The sequence below is a fragment of the Haematobia irritans genome, chromosome 4, assembly GCF_050003625.1.
Source record: "Haematobia irritans isolate KBUSLIRL chromosome 4, ASM5000362v1, whole genome shotgun sequence".
Lineage (NCBI taxonomy): Eukaryota > Metazoa > Arthropoda > Insecta > Diptera > Muscidae > Haematobia > Haematobia irritans.
In genome coordinates, this window is record NC_134400.1 from 14,651,798 (window position 1) to 14,672,252 (window position 20,455).

Below are 20,455 nucleotides of genomic sequence, written 5' to 3' on the forward strand. Positions count from 1 at the left end.
ATGTCGGCTCATCTCGACTCAAATTTAGCCGCCAATTAATCAAAAATATTGGTTTACATCAAAAAACTTTATTAATAATTGTAGTAATTTCCCAATAAACACAGGATGAGCGTTTTTCAAATGCAACACCTCTTCAGTTTGAGGGTAAATATCATTTTCAACATAAATTCAACTTGACTTGAAAAAGCTCATCTTCAATTCATCTTCAAATTGTTTGCGAATTACAACCAATTTGGCAAAATGTTGACGAAAACTTTGAAAATGTGTTGAAGATAATTGGAGAAAACTTTGACAAAACACTACCCTGAAATGCAACGAAAAAACCACATGGTTTTCAATACTACTTTGGACAACAAAGTTCGTGGAAGAAATACAAAAATGTGGAAATTTTTTAATAATCAATTGAAATTGCTTATAATAATTGGTAAGTAAAACTAAAACACGAAATGAAAACTTGAAGGAAGTCACTAAACTCAAATCTCTTTGCAGACAACTAAAATATTTGGATGCTGATTCTTGGACACATTAAGAGGCTGGCCGATGAAAAATGGTAGTGGCTTATCGAGAAGAGAAAGTTTCCATAAATCAAAGTGCAACCAAAAAAACTTGGTATTTATGCTTTTCCATATCAACAACTACTGGATGATAATTCGCATCACATCGATAGTTTAATTTATATCGCATCATCGGTTTAATTTGTTATTTTGTGAATTGAAATTGCTGGAAATTTATTCCAATTATCTGGCCATCAAGTTCCTGAAAATTGCCAGTATTTTAATAACAACAATTTTGTAATACCAACGTTCTTGAGGAAATCACGAAGTACCTGGTCAGTTGGAAGAAATACAAATTGGTAAGTCAAAATAAAAAGTGAAATGAAAACATAATGGAAATCACAAAACTCGATTGTTTTGCAGAAAACTAAAATCATTGAATGGTATATTCTTGGAAGATGTTGGCCGATGAAAACCCGATGAAGGAAACAACAAAGAAAAGTTTTCAGAAAACTTACAAAGTGCAACCAACTAAAACAAAGTGCAACAATTCCTATATCAAGAACTTCTGGATGAAAATGTGCATCATCGGTTTAATTTGTTATTTTGTGAATTGAAATTGCTGGAAATTTATTCCAATTATCTGGTCATCAAGTTCCTGAAAATTGCCAGTATTTTAATAACAACAATTTTGTAACACCAACGTTCTTGAGGAAATCACGAAGTACGTGGTCAGTTGGAAGAAATACAAATTGGTAAGTCAAAATAAAAAGTAAAATGAAAACATAATGGAAATCACAAAACTCGATTGTTTTGCAGAAAACTAAAATCATTGAATGGTATATTCTTGGAAGATGTTGGCCGATGAAAAACCGATGAAGGAAACAACAAAGAAAAGTTTTCAGAAAACTTACAAAGTGCAACCAATCAAAACAAAGTGCAACAATTCCTATATCAAGAACTTCTGGATGAAAATGTGCATTACATCAATTTACATCCCGTCATCAGTTTGATATTTTGTGATTTCCTCTTGCTGGAATCTATTCTAACACACAAGCCAGCAAGTTCCTCGATAGTAAATATTTCAAATTGCCAGCATATTAATGACACCAACATTATGGAGGAAATGGAATTATACATGTAAAAATGTTTAAGATATTTAAAGTTGTATTCATAGTTTTATTTATTAATACGTTTAATAAGATATTTACATTTTGATTGGTATAATATTATTATTTTCATATATTATTAATGTTATTTTTAAGATTATTATATTTGTTAACGAAAAAATAATAAAATTTACAAAATCCCTAGAAATTTAGTATTGACTTTCAGTTGGAACTAGGATTGACTTTCATACAAATTGTGGTTTGAAAGTATTCGCAACAATGCTAGTTTTTTATTTTTCTCACATTGAAAACTGTTTGAGAAATTATTGAGTAGCGATGAATTTCAATTTGAGGATTACAATTGAGAAATTATTGCTATTGTGTTGAATTTTACTGTTGAGGGTAATGTCTGTTTTTTGTTGAGAACGCGATTTTCTCAACAATTTCTCAACTTGAATATTACCCTAATCCTTTGAAAAAATGTTTGAAAAATTATTGAATTTTAGTATTTTTCAAACGTTTGTGTTTATTGGGTTTAGTCAAAATTTTGAGCCTTTCACCCCCAATCAATCTATTTCAAAGTGTTATAATAATTTTGCAAAAATTTACCTCAGAAAATTTGAATGAAATGTAAATTTGATTGAACGATTGGTTGTACAACTAATCTCATTACCATTCTAATACCCAATAAACACAAACGTTTGAAAAATACTAAAATTCAATAATTTTTCAAACATTTTTTCAAAGGATTAGGGTAATATTCAAGTTGAGAAATTGTTGAGAAAATCGCGTTCTCAACAAAAAACAGACATTACCCTCAACAGTAAAATTCAACACAATAGCAATAATTTCTCAATTGTAATCCTCAAATTGAAATTCATCGCTACTCAATAATTTCTCAAACAGTTTTCAATGTGAGAAAAATAAAAAACTAGCATTGTTGCGAATACTTTCAAACCACAATTTGTATGAAAGTCAATCCTAGTTCCAACTGAAAGTCAATACTAAATTTCTAGGGATTTTGTAAATTTTATTATTTTTTCGTTAACAAATATAATAATCTTAAAAATAACATTAATAATATATGAAAATAATAATATTATACCAATCAAAATGTAAATATCTTATTAAACGTATTAATAAATAAAACTATGAATACAACTTTAAATATCTTAAACATTTTTACATGTATAATTCCATTTCCTCCATAATGTTGGTGTCATTAATATGCTGGCAATTTGAAATATTTACTATCGAGGAACTTGCTGGCTTGTGTGTTAGAATAGATTCCAGCAAGAGGAAATCACAAAATATCAAACTGATGACGGGATGTAAATTGATGTAATGCACATTTTCATCCAGAAGTTCTTGATATAGGAATTGTTGCACTTTGTTTTGATTGGTTGCACTTTGTAAGTTTTCTGAAAACTTTTCTTTGTTGTTTCCTTCATCGGTTTTTCATCGGCCAACATCTTCCAAGAATATACCATTCAATGATTTTAGTTTTCTGCAAAACAATCGAGTTTTGTGATTTCCATTATGTTTTCATTTTACTTTTTATTTTGACTTACCAATTTGTATTTCTTCCAACTGACCACGTACTTCGTGATTTCCTCAAGAACGTTGGTGTTACAAAATTGTTGTTATTAAAATACTGGCAATTTTCAGGAACTTGATGACCAGATAATTGGAATAAATTTCCAGCAATTTCAATTCACAAAATAACAAATTAAACCGATGATGCACATTTTCATCCAGAAGTTCTTGATATAGGAATTGTTGCACTTTGTTTTAGTTGGTTGCACTTTGTAAGTTTTCTGAAAACTTTTCTTTGTTGTTTCCTTCATCGGGTTTTCATCGGCCAACATCTTCCAAGAATATACCATTCAATGATTTTAGTTTTCTGCAAAACAATCGAGTTTTGTGATTTCCATTATGTTTTCATTTCACTTTTTATTTTGACTTACCAATTTGTATTTCTTCCAACTGACCAGGTACTTCGTGATTTCCTCAAGAACGTTGGTATTACAAAATTGTTGTTATTAAAATACTGGCAATTTTCAGGAACTTGATGGCCAGATAATTGGAATAAATTTCCAGCAATTTCAATTCACAAAATAACAAATTAAACCGATGATGCGATATAAATTAAACTATCGATGTGATGCGAATTATCATCCAGTAGTTGTTGATATGGAAAAGCATAAATACCAAGTTTTTTTGGTTGCACTTTGATTTATGGAAACTTTCTCTTCTCGATAAGCCACTACCATTTTTCATCGGCCAGCCTCTTAATGTGTCCAAGAATCAGCATCCAAATATTTTAGTTGTCTGCAAAGAGATTTGAGTTTAGTGACTTCCTTCAAGTTTTCATTTCGTGTTTTAGTTTTACTTACCAATTATTATAAGCAATTTCAATTGATTATTAAAAAATTTCCACATTTTTGTATTTCTTCCACGAACTTTGTTGTCCAAAGTAGTATTGAAAACCATGTGGTTTTTTCGTTGCATTTCAGGGTAGTGTTTTGTCAAAGTTTTCTCCAATTATCTTCAACACATTTTCAAAGTTTTCGTCAACATTTTGCCAAATTGGTTGTAATTCGCAAACAATTTGAAGATGAATTGAAGATGAGCTTTTTCAAGTCAAGTTGAATTTATGTTGAAAATGATATTTACCCTCAAACTGAAGAGGTGTTGCATTTGAAAAACGCTCATCCTGTGTTTATTGGGTAACTTCAAATTGATTTTATAATGGATAATTGTCCGCCGCCGAAGAGACTTATTTATATCGGCTTAGCCGTCAAGCCGCCGCCGCCGGATGCAAAAATTTAATGTCAGCCGCCGCCGACAAAAATGGGTCGGCTTCATTCTCTGCCTCACACTCGTTTGTCTGCTGAAAATACCACAATTTACCGTTATGCAAATTGTGGCATATTTTTTCAAAAGAACTATTACTTTTCCTGAGATGATAAAAATTATAAATGAAAACAAACATATTCCTGTAAAGTCTTACCGAAATCTAGGGGAACAAGAAATTGCGCATCAATTGAGTTAATTTGTCTGCTTTATATTGAACTGTCTTAATAAAGCAAAGGAGGAATTTTCATCGCGCAAAGCGAAAATAGTACTGACCTCTAGTTTGAAAAATACGCCTGGAATATGTCCGAAATAATAAAACGTTGTTATCGACAGTTACGAATTTCAACAACTAACTAAACTGTCATATCGACACAACGAGGTATATATTTCATTTATAGCCCTCTAGCGGGAATTTCGTTTGCGTGTCAATAACACAGTTTTGCTATATTCGTAGTCCTGTATCAGTGTTGCCAGGTGATTTTTGATTCTTCCCCCCAAAATCTTAAGAAAAAAAAATCCCTTAATTGGTCTAGACTTTTTTCAAAAACCCGAAAAAAAAATAATAAGAATGTAAATAGTACAGAAAGGGGTCTCAAATTTGTGAAAAAAATCCTGTAGTGATACACTTTTAAAAATTAAATTTAACAGAAATATATATATACTGAAAGAAGAGTTTTCTTTTCTGAGGAACGAAATTTTTCTTTCGAAGTAAATAAAAAATAAAATTTGCTCTTTAAGAAAATACTTTATAACAAAAGGGAATTTCATGTATCTAAAATATTGTCCCTGAGGAAAATATTTTTTTTCTTTGGGTATAATAATACAATATATACTATACCAATTTAAAAAGCAGGCAAAACACAATAATTCAATGTATAAATCTTTTAAGTCAAATTAATTAAAAAAGGTTTATAAAGTATAAAAAATATAAATAAAAAAGTAAACAAAAATTAAAGTTCAGTATATATATACATTATTCACCAAAATTGTAGGCGTGAATCTTTTTTTCTCAAAGTTCATGCGATAATTTTTCCGAATTTCGTTGAGAATTGTTTCACTTTATAAGGTCTAAGATATTTGTAACACCCAAAAAATACCCCCAAATAAATATTACCCCCAAAAATCCCCCTAAACGTGAAAAACCCCTAATTTTGGGGGGGGGGGGGGAAACCCCTAACCTGGCAACAATGCCCTGCATACACCTCCAGCGGACATTTCGTTTACGTGCCAATAACACAGTTTTGACATTTAATATTAAAATTTTTTATGAGAGCAAAATGCAAACAATCGATAACAATGTATTTCTTATAGGTAGCGGAAATTTCGTTAGAGTATCCACTACTGGCCTTTACAGACTATTTTTCAAACTCAAAATCGCCACGAGATGATTCTTTCGTTTAGGAAATTAAATTAAGATAGATTCATTCCAAAAACTCGAACTTGAAGATTAACTCGTGCATTATGATTTCTTATCGGTCACAGAAACCCTTGAGATTCGGCGGACTCTTATCGTCGATAATGGTTTTTGACGATTCGTTGTCTCAAAGCGAACGAAAATTCCACTAAGGGGCCGTTAAGTCAGATATGTATACAGATCTGATGACATTTTTCACATCCTTAAAAATCCGTCGAATTTTTTTTGAAGGTGAAATTTGCATGAAGCATTGTGTTGGATTGTTTATTATATTTAGTGGCATGGACATTTCATTTCATGCCAATGAAGTGTTTTTTTCATGAAATCGATAATATCGTTCTCATGAAAAAACATTGTTTCTAATGGATCTCAAAAAAATTCTGGAAATTCCTTTAAGTTCGGTATGTACCTTTAAAGAAGAGTTTGTTTACATGCCGATAACACAGTAGTGTCATGTACTTTTAACTGCGGTAGGCATCTCCCGCCGAAATTTCCGCTACCCATAAGAAATACATTCCCGTGTAAAAATTGGAGGATCCAATCCTATCTAATAATATCAAATTGGGTCTAATTGGATCTGTTCAGATATTGGTTCAGACATAATTAGATATGCACAGATATGCTATATATGGTGCTAGATCTGGTTAGATATAATTGCAGATCTCATCATATATAGTATAATATCTAATTATATCTGGCATATCTAATAATATATGCTTGGATAGGACCATATATAGCACTATATCTAATAAGATATGGTAGATATAACATCATATCTGACTATATGGGGTTAAATACGGTCCAAAACATAAAAAAAAAATCATGAACAAGTTAAAAAGATTTTTAAAATACACGTCTAAACTTCAATGCCATTATGTCAAATGTCAACGCCGTCAGGGGCATCACTTCTAAACAAATTTAACGCCAGACTAGCTGAGAAAATTAAGAAATTTAATATAATTGTTTTAAATGTGTTCCTTTGATAAAGTGTATATCGTTTCCTTTATTGCGGAGATTATGTAGGTAAGTAGATTGTATTTGTTATTTCCTTAGTAGTCATTTTCATATTGTTTTACTATTTTCTAGATTTGGAAAAAAATGAAACCTCAGTGGTGTACTGGTTAACATGCCCGCCTTGCATTCAAAAGGTCACGGGTTCAATCCCAGTTCCGACCAACACCAAAAATTATTACGGCGGTGGATTATCTCCTCGCAGTAATGTTGGTGACATTTCTGCTTCAAAGATTCTCTAAGTTGTTTCAGCGCAACGTGAAATGCCGATAGGACTCGATTATAGCAAGGAGGTCCCATGTTATTGAGCTAATTATTGAATCGAGCAGCAGTCAGTGATAAGTAAGATGTTGATCACTGTGATGTCATGATGGTCTGAATAGTATGTATGAGCCTAAAATAACATCCTATCGCTATACCTAACCTAATTCCGAATACACTTTAAATGTGAGTATTAAAAGCAACATAAAATTATATGGCAATTTGTATTGCAACTTAAAGAAGAATGATCCAAAACAATACTAATACTTGCTTACATAGTTCAATATATTCCCATATTTGTTTATTCCTATATTTGTTTAATAATTGTTTTTTTACTTAATTTCATTGCAGATTGTCTTAACGCTGTAATACTTTAGTCGCGTGTCTAAGTCCAAAGCAGAAGAAACAAACGAAAAAACCCTTGGACAACACTCTAACTCAACTGTCAATACTCTTAAATAGCTTTGATGGATCAATTTAAATTAAACATATTTATTATGCACATACTTTTTGTCTGTATTATTAAATAAAACAATTGATCTCATTTTATATACAAATTATGGGATTTTATGTGTTGAAAGATCTCGAAAGATACAATTGTATCAAATAATATACAATTATATCAAATTAGATCTGATTAGATGTGTCTCATTTTTGAGATCTGATCAGATCCAATTTCATAGTATTTAGATCTGAGCAGATATAACCATTTTTCGGATCTGCTCAGATCTGACTATATCTTGGCTCAGATCTAACCATATCAAATCAGATCCCCCAATTTTTACACGGGTTGCTATATATTTGCTAAAGAATATTCAGTGAGACGTTATTATCGATTGTTTGCATATTGCTCTCATAAGATATATATTGCAAAACTGTGTTACCGGTACGCAAATGAAATTTCATGTTGCATGCTAATAATTCAGTTTTTTTTGTCATACATTTCTTGTGGGAGTATGTTAAAATTTAAACAATCGATAACGACGTCTCACGAAATTTTCGGTAAAAATACCAATGTATTCTCGCTAGAGCTGCATATGTCGGCTACCCATAAGAAATGCATTGTTATATATTTGGTAACGAAAATTCCATGAGGCGTTAATATCGATTGCTTACATTTTACTCCTATAAGAAATGCATTGCAAAACTGTGTTATTGGTACGCAAGCAAATTTTCCGCTAGAGGTGAATACCGGGCTTTGTGTGAGAAAAAAAGTAAACAATCGATAATAGGTAGTAAAAGTACCAATTCGGAAATATCGTTAAAAATACATACCAAACAGTAGAAAATTCAAGAAAATGGGAATTTTCGGTAATGGAAATTCCTTTAGAAATTATAAGGTATATAAGACAAACGAGATTAAGACTTATTATATCTTTTTGTCTCCCTGGTGTTAATTCAAAAAAGAACAACAAGATGAATGATATACTAGAAGACAAAAACACATACAGAAAAGTACGAGAAGATCCAACCTCAAAACTACAAAGGACAAATAACAATATTGTACAAGAACTTTTCAAAAAAGAATATATAACAAAATGGGAAAAATTCAGACTAACGTCAAATTGTGCGGTAGCACCAGAACTATACGGTCTCCCTAAAATACACAAAGATTGTGTCCCTCTCAGGCCCATCTCATCATCGATGAAAGTCCCATGCTATGGACTTGCACAATACGTAGGTAAACTACTTAAGAATCTTGAATCCCCGACGTACAATGTGAAAAACTCAATGGAAGTAAAAGAGAAGATTAAGGACGTAATTTTGGAAAAGGACGACATAATTGTGTCATTTGACGTGGTATCATTATTTACTAATATACCGACACACTTAGCTATTAAGATCATCATGGGAAAATGGGATAAACTTAAAGAATACACGAAGATTCCAAAACAAAAAATACTCCAAATACTTCAATTCTGTCTTAACGATAACAATTACTTCAAGCAGGACGACACATTTTACCATCAGACGTATGGTATGCCAATGGGAAACCCCCTTTCCCCGACGATAGCTAATATTGTGCTAGACAATCTTTTGGATGAAGTGATATTGGAGTTAAACAGTAAAAATATAAAAATTAAACTAATAACAAAATACGTGGACGATCTACTGGCAATAATCAACAAGGACGACGAGCAGGAAATAATGAAATTACTGAACTCGTATCACACCAAAATTCAATTCACAATTGAAAAGGAAAAAACGGGGAAATCCCATATTTAGATATGAAAATGATAAAAGATGGAAGCTCAATTATTACAGACTGGTACACGAAAACTACAACTTCGGGAAGAATGATAAACTATCACTCAACCCAACCAAAAACTATGAAGATAAATACAGCCTCAAATTTTATACAGAAAGTAATGTACCTGAGTGATGACAGATTCAAAAGTCAAAATATTTTAAAAATTAAAAATATTCTTCGACAAAATAGTTTTCCAGTACATCTAATCAACTCACTAATCAACAAAACTCATCATCCAAAAACTCACAAAGAAAAAATACAAATGGAGAACTCAAACATTTTTTTCAGTGTCCCATTTATCCCCAAATTGACGGAATGCAAAACTTGGTTGAGATCAATAGAGGAAGAAACAAAAACAATAGCATACAAATCAAACGATACACTGCAACGATTATTTACAACAAAAACAAACAGAACAGACAAAATGCAATTAGACAACGTTGTGTACGAACTAACATGCAATGGAAACGAAAGGGAGACATGCAACATGCACTATGTGGGTACAACAAGAAGACAATTGAAAATACGAATGGCAGAACATGAAGCCGACATCAACAAACATAGAGAAAGCACAGCTTTAGCACAACACATAAAAGAGAGTGGCCATAGCATAGACTTCAAAGCTGTTAAAATTCTCGACAGAGAGAGAAATGAGAACAAACGTTATACACTGGAGAGCCTACGCATTCAACAGAGAATAGAGACGTCAATGAACACTAAGGAAGACAAAGATAACACCAACTTACAGTATTCCATTGCAATAATTTAAAGAGTAAACATACATAGTTCTGTGATATAGATTTAAAGTTTTGCTGCAATATTTACATTTTATTTATTTATTTAGTTATTATTATTGTTTGTGATGTCCAGTTTTAATAATTTATAAATGAAACAAATGTAAAACAATTGTAAGTAAGAACTAAAATCCACAATTACTGAAATCTAAATAGAATTTTCCTCTACAGATATTTCAAATAAAAAATTCTCTGGAAAAGGTCGGAAAAAAGCCGACGAAACGTCGAGAAAAAAGATGAAATAAACTTGTTTTATTTGCATTTATATATATTGACCAAAACAGCCCATTAAAATAAACAAAAATCTAGAAACCAAAAGAATTTATTTTTATTTTAAAGAAAAACATTTCTGCATATATATTTTTTTATAGTGATATTACATAAACAAATTTTTCTTACATATTTTTTGTAGAATTTTCATATATAAAAACATATATAGCTTAAAGAATAAAATAATTAAAAAGGACATTTTATATATATTTTTTATTTATTTACACATCTGTAAATCATGGGAGCCGAACGATCATTTGTGGTTGTATGACGCAATTTCACTGTGGCAAATTGTGAAGCTCTATTAAAAAGAATTTTTATTTAATTATTTAATGAACATGTATGTACAATAAAAATATTTAATTATTAAATGAATATAGATTTACAAAATATTGCATACAAATATATTTAACAAGCTTACAAAATAAAATAGGGAATATTACGTTTTTTATAATATTTACTTAAGAATTTCTCCAAATAAAAACAAAAAACACGGGCTTTATTCTTCGGTAGGGGTTTTGTATTCTACATATTTTTTGTTTAATAATCTAATGATATATTGCGATAGGCACCAACCTTGCTAAAAATAAAGAATACAAAAAAACAGCGACAAAAGAAACAAAAATATAAAATATAATATTTAGCTTTTCATTGTACGTTATTATTGGGAAGACTTGTTTTTTTTTTCACACAAAAAATTACAAAAAATATGAATAGGTTATGATGATAGTAATATGTAGATAAAAATTAAAAATAAAAAACTTAGCAGTTTGTTTAAAATACAAAAAAAAACTAATACAAAAATATGTATTTTTTAAGTTATGAATAAATTGACTTTACATAAGAAGACTCTTTTACAACAAAATGTAATCGATTTTTATTTATTTATTATTTTTATTAATTTTGTTTTTTGTTTTGAAGAGAAATCAAATTCTCTCAAATTAAACTTTGAGAAGGCTGTTTCTTAAATGGCCAATGTGCTTTGAATTCTTTGTTCCTCTTTCTCCAAAAGAAAACATCTATTTCTTCTCTAGTAAGAAAAAGGTGAGAATGATATATAGAATAATATAAAAAAAAACAAAAAGGAATACCTAAAAGGACTGGAAAGAAAAATCGTAAAGATAAATAAAGACATGCAAATCTGGGAAAATTTTGATCAATCGACATAGCAATATTTTGTAAGATTTGTTTGTATGAAGGCCATATGCTTCTTGTACGAAAATCGGCTTTATCGATAGTACAATTTAGCCATCTGTTTCTTAAAGGCCAGTATACATATTTAACGAAATTTCCGCTACCCACAAGAAATGCATTGCTATACTTTCGTGGAGATGTTTTTATCGATTGTTTACATTTTGCTCCCAAAACAAATACATAGTAAAACTGTGTTATTGACACGCAAACCGATGATAACGAAATTATTGTTGGCAAAAACACCTATGATGGCAAAAATTTTAATAGAAGTCGCACCATTGGCCATCATTTACGTTTGTTTGAAAATAGAAAAATGTAACCAGTCGATAATATCGTCTTACTGAATTCTCATTACCAAAATTAGCTATGCATTTCTTATGAGTAGCTATAGGTGATTACCGGTTTTAAGGGCCGGTACACAGGTCTTAACGAAATATCCCATAAGAAATACATAGACGTAGCAAAAATTCCTAAAGAACTATTCTATCGATACTTGACATTTTCTTCCTAAATGCCGGTATGTACCTCTAGCCGAAATTTCCACTACCCAAAAGAAATAGATTGCTATATATTAGCTAGCAAAATTTTCATGGGCCGCTTTTATCGGCTTAAAGTCCGGTATGAAGATCTTGTTGTTTCCTATTGTATACCGATAATGCAGTTTTGGTTTGTATTTCAAATGGGAGCAAAATGTATATCTTCCTTAACAATGTTTCACAAAATTTTCGATGGCAAAAACACCAGCAGCGGAAATCCGATATAACTATTTTATCGATTGTTTACATTTTCTTCGTAAATGCCTCTAGCCGAAATTTCCGCTACCCATAAGCAATGCATGGCTATATATTTTCTAACGAAAATTCATTGAGACGTTATTATCGATTAGTTTTAATTCGGGTATGCAGCTCCTGTTTCCTGTTGTATACCGATAATGCAGTTTTGGTACTGTATTTCTAATAGGAGCAAAATGTAAACTTGCTATAACACCAGGGGACATTTTATTAGATGTGCATGCTCGTTTACCACAGTTGGTAGAATTATATCAAAAATGGTAAAATTTTGACAAAAATTGCTATAGAAATAAAATTTTGACAAAATTTGCTATAGAAATAAAATTGACAAACTTTTCTGTTAAATTTTGTCAAAATTTTTTATAACAATAGAATGTTGACAAAATTTTCTTTAACAATAAAATTTTGACAAAATTTTGTATAGAAATAAAATGTTGGCAAAATTTTCAGATGTGCATGCACGCTTACCACAGTTGGTAGAATTATATAAAAATGGTAGATTTTTTACTGTTCGGTAGACTGGTAGAATTCTTGATATTTTGCTAGATTTTCAAAATATTCCTCTCTACAAATTTTCTATAAAAATAAAATTTTGCCAAAAACTTCTATAGAAATAAAACTTTGCCAAAAATTTCTATAGAAATAAAATTATTTTGCAAAATTTTCTATAGAAATAAAATTTTGACAAAAATTGCTATAGAAATAAAATTTTGACAAAATTTGCTATAGAAATAAAATTGACAAAATTTTCTGTTAAATTTTGTCAAAATTATTTATAACAATAGAATGTTGAAAAAATTGTGGCAAAATTTTCAATAGAAATAAAATTTTGGCAAAATTTTCTATAGAAATAAAATTTTTGCAAAATTCTCTAAATAAATAATATATTGCCAAAATTTTCTATAAAAATGTAAATTATGACAAAATTTTCTATAGATAATAAAACCTTGACAAAAATTTCTATAGAAATAAAATTTTGACAAAATTTTCTATAGAAATAAAATTTTGACAAAATTTTCTATAGAAATAAAATTTTGACAAAATTTTCTATAGAAAAAAAATTTTGGCAAAATTTTCTACAGAAATAAAATTTTGGCAGAATTTTCTACAGAAATAAAATTTTGGCAAAATTTTCTACAGAAATAAAATTTTGGCAAAATTTTCTATAGAAATAAAATTTTGGCAAAATTGTCTATAGAAATGAAATTTTGAAAAAAAAAATTTCTATAAAAATAAAATTTTGGCAAAATTTTCTATAGAAATTTTTCTATAAAATTTTGGCAGAATTTTCTACAGAAATAAAATTTTGGCAAAATTTTCTACAGAAATGAAATTTTGGCAAAATTTTCTATAGAAATAAAATTTAGGCAAAATTTTCTATAGAAATAAAATTTTGGCAAAATTTTCTACAGAAATAAAATTTTGCAAAATTTTCTATAGAAATGAAATTTTGACAAAATTGTCTATAGAAATGAAATTTTGAAAAAAAAAATTCTATAAAAATAAAATTTTGGCAAAATTTTCTATAGAAATTTTTCTATAAAATTTTGGCAAAATTTTCTATAGAAATAAAACTTTGGCAAAATTTTCTATAGAAATAAAATTTTTTGCAAAATTTTCTTTAGAAATAACATTTTGACAAAATTTTCTACAGAAATAAAATTTTGACAAAATTTTATATAGAAATAAAATTTTGACAAATTTTTCTATAGAAATAAAAATTTGGCACAATTTTCTACAGAAATAAAATTTTGCAAAATTTTCTACAGAAATAAAATTTTGCAAAATTTTCTATAGAAATAAAATTTTGAGAAAATTTTCTATAGAAATAAAATTTTGAGAAAATTTTCTATAGAAAATTTTCTATAAAATTTTGGCAAAATTTTCTATAGAAATAAAATTTTGGCAAAATTTTCTATAGAAATAAAACTTTGGCAAAATGTTCTATAGAAATAAATTTTTTTGCAAAATTTTCTTTAGAAATAATATTTTGACAAAATTTTCTACAGAAATAAAATTTTGACAAAATTTTATATAGAAATAAAATTTTGACAAATTTTTCTATAGAAATAAAAATTTGGCACAATTTTCTACGGAAATAAAATTTTACAAAATTTTCTATAGAAATAAAATTTTGAGAAAATTTTCTATAGAATTTTTTCCGTAAATTTCCGTACAGAGCCTAGGAAGCACATGACAAAACTACATTATTGACATGCAACAGGAATTTTGGAAACAGCTACAAGATGAATACACTAACTATGTAACGTCAAAATTTTGCTAGAGTCTGCATACAAAGTTTCATCAGATTAACAATTCATGAAAGAGGGCTTGACTTTTCTATACCAATCCGATATAGGGTAGATGGCAAATTTCACTATTGCTAAAGAGATATTCGTTTTTCCTCGTCTGTCTGTTCTTAAATAGTTTACGATTTTTCTTTCCTTGTGCCTTTTATTCCATTCCATTTTTGTGTTTTTCATTTCATTTTATTCGATTTGGTACTCTGCTCTGGTTGGTCCCAGAAATCGTACCATGGCCCATAGGATTTGCCATAATGTTTATCGCTTGCGCGTTCATTACTCGCAGAATGTATGGATTTTTGTGCACTACTCGTTGAATTTCTTTCCAAAGTCATACTGGACACATTTGAGGATTTCATTAGGCGAGTGCGTGGCAATATTGTGGCTGTGGGTGTGGAGAGAGCAGAGTTTGTCTGATGTCGGGTAAGGGTTGCGTCACTGTATCTCATCTGGTTATCCTGTTGCTGCTGTTGCTGTTGTTGTTGTTGATGCTGATCTTGATATGATGATTTCGATGATCGATTTCTTTCCATTTCCCGTTGCTGTTCTTGCTGATGACGATCCGATTTCTTTTTATTTACACCTCCACCATTCGATGATGAATTATTCTTATTAGCCGATGATCCTCCGCTATTTCCAATCGCAGCAGCAGCCGATGATGATGATGTGGTAGCTCTGAATGTTTGAAATTCCATTTGATGCTCTTTTTGTAGAGCATGATGCATGGCTCGTCGATATTTTTCATCTCTACGAACCAAATGGTCATTGATGACTATGCAGTCGTAAGGATCAGAACTAGTGGATTTGATATCGGGATCATCATCCGAATCATCTTCACTGGTGTAGTATTGCTTAAGGATATCCTTACGTTTGACAGTTTTCATAATGATGCCGCCACCCGTAGTATTGGCATTGTTCTCAAAGAAATTATTCACATCGCTCATTTTTAAGGTACCATTGTCCAGTTCACTTTCTCCAGCTTCACTTTCTGTCGAGGGAAACATATCTGGAGGAGGAGCATTACGATTTTGATTGCCATTCGGCATTTTATTCTGTTGACCATTCATGGCCATTTTCTGGTCATAAGATTTCTTGGCATTTCCACCATTTCCTCCCGAAGAGTTTCGGTGCATATTCGTGGAGTTTTGTTTCTTGTTACCATTATTGTCCACTGGCATGGAATTGCGATTGGTCATACTCTCTCGGTATTCCTTTTGATTGCGTTTGATGGTACTCAAACGTTCACTCTCTCCTGGATTCTCAATGTCAATTTCAATGGTCTTCATGATTTTCATGCGTGATTTCGGTGTGAAATTATTGACACTGCTACGATTCAACATAGGCTCCCTTACCATGGGTGTCAAGCCATAGATGTTCTCATCATCATCATCATACATTTCCATACTGGTAACACTATCCTTACGGCTTATACGGCTAACGGCCACATCACCAACCCGTTTCTCCTGCGAAGAGTTGGAGTGATTGGAATTCGATTTGGTCAGGGTGTCGTTGCGATCCATTTCCTTTTCACTTTCCATTTTGCTACTGGTGGTGCGGTAACCCTCATCTCTGAGTTCATCCATATTGGGTGTGGCCACCAGATCTCGATGTTGCCACAATGACATGCCCGCCAATATATCCTCATGGCGTCCTCCCCCGAATTTCCAAAATGATTTGGTGCGCTTTATGCCCGCCGACGAGGCTTGCAATATCTCATCGTCACTGGCTATTAAATCGTAACGCATTTTCCCTGTGGTATTACGATTAAGAGTCTTCAAGCTACGATCATCGATATGACTATCAATGCTGCTGCGGAAATTTCTATTCAATGTCCAGCTGGCAACTTCTCGATTCGATGCCATGTGTGAGTTAGTCTCAGCCCGACGTCTTTTGAATTTTTATGTTTTGCATTTAAAGTGGGGGGAAGTTTGATATGGTATGGGTGGGCAATGTGTTAGCATTTAGTCCATAAAATGATAAGGAAACAATTATGAAAATTAAAAGAAAACCATAACTTAAATAAAATTAAAGGAATTAATGCACAAAAATTAAATTGGCTAATAAAAAAGCAGAAAAAAACACAATCAGGGATTATTTACGCATGAAATTCAATGAAATGTATGGGGATTAGATACACAAGAAAACGATGATGGAAGGGATATTTAAAAGGAGTTTAAATGAACGAACAAATTTTCTATAGAAAGATAATTTTGACAAAAATTTCTATAGAAATAAAATTTTGTAAAAATTATGTATAGAAATGAAATTTTGACAAAATTGTGTATAGAAATGAAATTTTGACAACATTTTCTATAGAAATAAAATTTTGACAAAAATGTTCTATAGAAATAAAATTTTGCAAAATTTTCTATAGAAATAAAATTTTGACAAAATTTTCTATAGAGATATTAAATTTTGACAAAAATTTTCTATAGAAATAAAATTTTGCAAAATTTTTATAGAAATAAAATTTTGCAAAATTTTCTATAGAAATAAAATTTTGACAAAATTTTCTATAGAGATATTAAATTTTGACAAAAATTTTCTATAGAAATAAAATTTTGCAAAAATTTCTATAGAAATAAAATTTTGACACAATTTTCTATAGAGATATTAAATTTTGACAAAATTTCTATAGAAATATAAAATTTTGACAACATTTTCTATAGAAATAAAATCTTGAAAAAATTTTCTATAAGAATAAATTTTTGAAAAACTGTCTATAGAAATAAAATGTTGATAAAATTTTCTATAGAAATAAAATTTTGACAAAAATTTTTATAGAAATAAAATTTTGAGAAAAATTTCTATAGAAATAAAATTTTGACAAAAAATTTTATAGAAATAAAATTTTGAGAAAAATTTCTATAGAAATATTAAATTTTTACAAAATTTCTATATAAATAAAATTTTGACAACATTTTCCATAGAAGTAAAATTTTTACAAAATTTTCTATAGAAATAAAATGTTGACAAAATTTTCTATAGAGATATTAAATTTTGGCAAAATTTTCTATAGAAATAAAATTTTGGCAACATTTTTTATAGAAAGAAAATTTTGACAACATTTTCTATAGAAATAAAATTTTGAGAAAATTTTCTATAGAAATAAAATTTTGAGAAAATTTTCTATAGAAATAAAATTTTGGCAACATTTTCTATAGAAAAAAAATTTTGACAACATTTTCTATAGAAAAAAAATTTTGACAACATTTTCTATAGAAATAAAATTTTCTCTAGAAATCTAAAATTTTCAGAAAATTTTCTATAGAAATAAAATGTTGACAAAATTTTCTATAGACAAAAAATGTTGACAAAATTTTTGAAAGAAATAAAATTTTCTATAGAAATTAAATGTTGAGAAAATTTTCTATAGATATAAAATTTTGAAAAATTTTCTTTGGAGATAAAATGTTGACTAAATAAAATACTAATATATCGAAATATTTTGGAGTAGTCATAAAAAAGATTGCACCAATCAATTGATGATAACTAGCGTTAAATACTTTGCTCTGTAAAATCCTTTAAAATCCCTTCCATCACGATTCACTTTTTTATCCCTTAGTAACCAATTTGATTTTGAAAATCTTACCGTATGGGTACTCGACTAGTTGGCTGTTCATCGTCTGAATAGTCGACTTCCGGTTGTGGTGGTGGCTCATTGGCAAAACCACTATCGTTACTGCTATGCAATGAAGTTTTGGCGGCAGCAGCTGGTTTCATTTGATTAATAGAAGATTGCTAGTAAATACAAAACAAAATTAAATTAAATAAATGAATAATTTTTTTTAAATTGCTAATTGGGAAGGATGTTGTAAGACAAGCTCTACTTTAAAGAAAATTTCCATCCTGTTAAACCTACATGATTAACTTGTTGACCATTTTGTAATTTTTGCTTGCGTCTTTCAATGGCCATTTGACTGCCATTGGGAGCACAAAAACTTTGTGATGAATTCAGCATTCGCGGACCATTTGACCCAGAAGGCACGGGAGCTGGCAGTGTTGGTGGGGGACCTGGACGAGGATTACCCGATGTAGAGGGACGATACTAAAAATTGGTAGAAAAAAATCCATTTAAATAATTTTTGTATGAAAAATTGTATCTTCTAACCTTTTTCTGATTCCTATATGTATCACCAAACATTCTGGTGGGCGATGATTCTTCTGTTCTCTCACCACGGCGATATGTGACATCACTATCCATTTCCTGTCCCGATTCCATATACTGATCGTGGTAACTATTACGCATAGATTGACCATTGGCATTGCCATTAACCGTACCACCATTATGACGTTCATAGTGCATATTTTCGTAGCGTTCATTACGACTGATGTGTTGGTCTCTCTCGGATTTCATTTTATTCTCCAACATCATTTCAGCATTGGTATAGGCTATGGGGAACCAGCCGAACATTTGCGTACGCAAATTTTCTCCAAATTGCCAACCCTTAGCTTTACTGCCTACTAAAGCAATACGATCACCTTCGTCAAAGGGTAATTGATTTTCTCCTGAAGGCATGTAGGCATAGAGAGCTTTTACCACAGTCCTTTGGTCCCAATGACCATTGTCGGTATGATCGTTGCCTGGAAAATGGAGAAATGGAAAAATTATTGAAACCATTAAAAAGGAAATGCCATATGAAATAGATCCGTCTGAAGTAATTGATCATACATTCAATGTAAATAACTAGCCATGGGTAATTTTCTATATAAATAAAATTTGACAAAATTTTCTATAAAAATAAAATTTTGACAAAATTTTCTACAGAAATAAAATTTTGACAAAATTTTCTATAGAAATGAAATTTTGACAAAATTTTCTATAGAAATGAAATTTTGACAAAATTTTCTATAGAAATGAAATTTTGACAAAATTTTCTATAGAAATGAAATTTTGACAAAATTTTCTATAGAAATGAAATTTTGATAAATTTTTCTAAAGAAATAAAATTTTGAAAAAATTTTCTATAGAAATAAAAGAATAAGAAATAAAATGTTGACAAAATTTTCTATAGAAATTTTGAAAAAAAATTTCTATAGAAATAAAATTTTTACAAAAATTTTCTATAGAAATGAAATTTGGATAAAAATTTCCTATAAAAATAAAATTTTGAAAACAGTTTCTATAGCAATAAAGTTTTGACAAATTTTTCTATAGAAATGAAATTTTGATAAATTTTTCTAAAGAAATAAAATTTTGACAAAATTTTCTATAGAAATAAAATTTTGACAAAATTTTCTATAGAAATAAAAGTATAAGAAATAAAATTTTGACAAAATTTTCATAGAAATAAAAGAATAAGAAAGACAATTTTGACAAAATTTTCTATAGAAATAGAATTTTAACAAAATTTTCTATAGAAATTAAATTTTGACAAAATTTTCTACAGAAATAAAATTTTGGCCAAATTTTCTATAGAAATAAAATTATGACAAAATTTTCTGTAGAAATAAAATTTTGACAAAATTTTCTAAAGAAATAAAATTTTAACAAAATTTTCTAAAGAAATAAAATTTTGATAAAGTTTTCTATAGAAATAAAATTTTGACAAAATTTTCTATAGAAATAAAATTTTAACAAAATTTTCTATAGAAATAAAATTTTGACAAAATTTTCTACAGAAATAAAATTTTGGCAAAATTTTCTATAGAAATAAAATTTTGACAAAATTTTCTGTAGAAATAAAATTTTGATAAAATTTTC

At 29.4% G+C, this 20,455-nt stretch overlaps 2 protein-coding genes and 3 long non-coding RNA genes across 14 annotated transcripts in view; 3 read left to right on the forward strand and 2 right to left on the reverse strand.

The window, feature by feature from the left end:
• Nucleotides 1–87: 87 nt before the first annotated feature.
• LOC142233943 (uncharacterized) lies at nt 88–1,811 on the forward strand. The gene is made up of 4 exons (XR_012721519.1): nt 88–424; nt 490–853; nt 918–1,249; nt 1,314–1,811. It is a non-coding gene; the product is annotated as an uncharacterized LOC142233943 (long non-coding RNA).
• Nucleotides 1,812–2,612: 801 nt separating this feature from the next.
• LOC142233970 (uncharacterized) lies at nt 2,613–4,310 on the reverse strand. Its single transcript, XR_012721527.1, has 4 exons — nt 4,000–4,310; nt 3,571–3,934; nt 3,175–3,506; nt 2,613–3,110 (listed from the first exon to the last, which is right to left on the reverse strand). It is a non-coding gene; the product is annotated as an uncharacterized LOC142233970 (long non-coding RNA).
• A 2,086-nt stretch (nt 4,311–6,396) lies between these two features.
• LOC142236618 (uncharacterized) lies at nt 6,397–7,705 on the forward strand. Of its 2 annotated transcripts, XR_012722118.1 has the most exons (3): nt 6,397–6,899; nt 6,963–7,334; nt 7,500–7,705. It is a non-coding gene; the product is annotated as an uncharacterized LOC142236618 (long non-coding RNA). The 2 variants fall into 2 exon arrangements; XR_012722117.1 differs by having other exon boundaries at nt 6,397–7,334.
• Nucleotides 7,706–8,446: 741 nt separating this feature from the next.
• Nucleotides 8,447–9,374, forward strand: LOC142235308 (uncharacterized). The gene is made up of 2 exons (XM_075306564.1): nt 8,447–8,488; nt 8,556–9,374. Exons 1-2 carry the CDS (start codon nt 8,447–8,449, stop codon nt 9,372–9,374), a joined length of 861 nt encoding a protein of 286 aa, XP_075162679.1.
• Nucleotides 9,375–14,511: 5,137 nt separating this feature from the next.
• IRSp53 (Insulin receptor substrate 53 kDa) overlaps nt 14,512–20,455 on the reverse strand; it is a 109,030-nt gene continuing 103,086 nt past the window's right edge. For all 9 annotated transcript variants that reach the window (XM_075305100.1, XM_075305108.1, XM_075305104.1 and 6 more), the window contains 4 exons: nt 18,863–19,335; nt 18,614–18,799; nt 18,344–18,492; nt 14,512–16,638 (listed from right to left, as the gene is read on the reverse strand). In XM_075305100.1, coding sequence (XP_075161215.1) covers nt 14,928–16,638; nt 18,344–18,492; nt 18,614–18,799; nt 18,863–19,335 — 2,519 coding nt within the window. In that variant the 3' untranslated portion in view covers nt 14,512–14,927. The remainder of the gene's footprint in view (nt 16,639–18,343; nt 18,493–18,613; nt 18,800–18,862; nt 19,336–20,455) is intronic.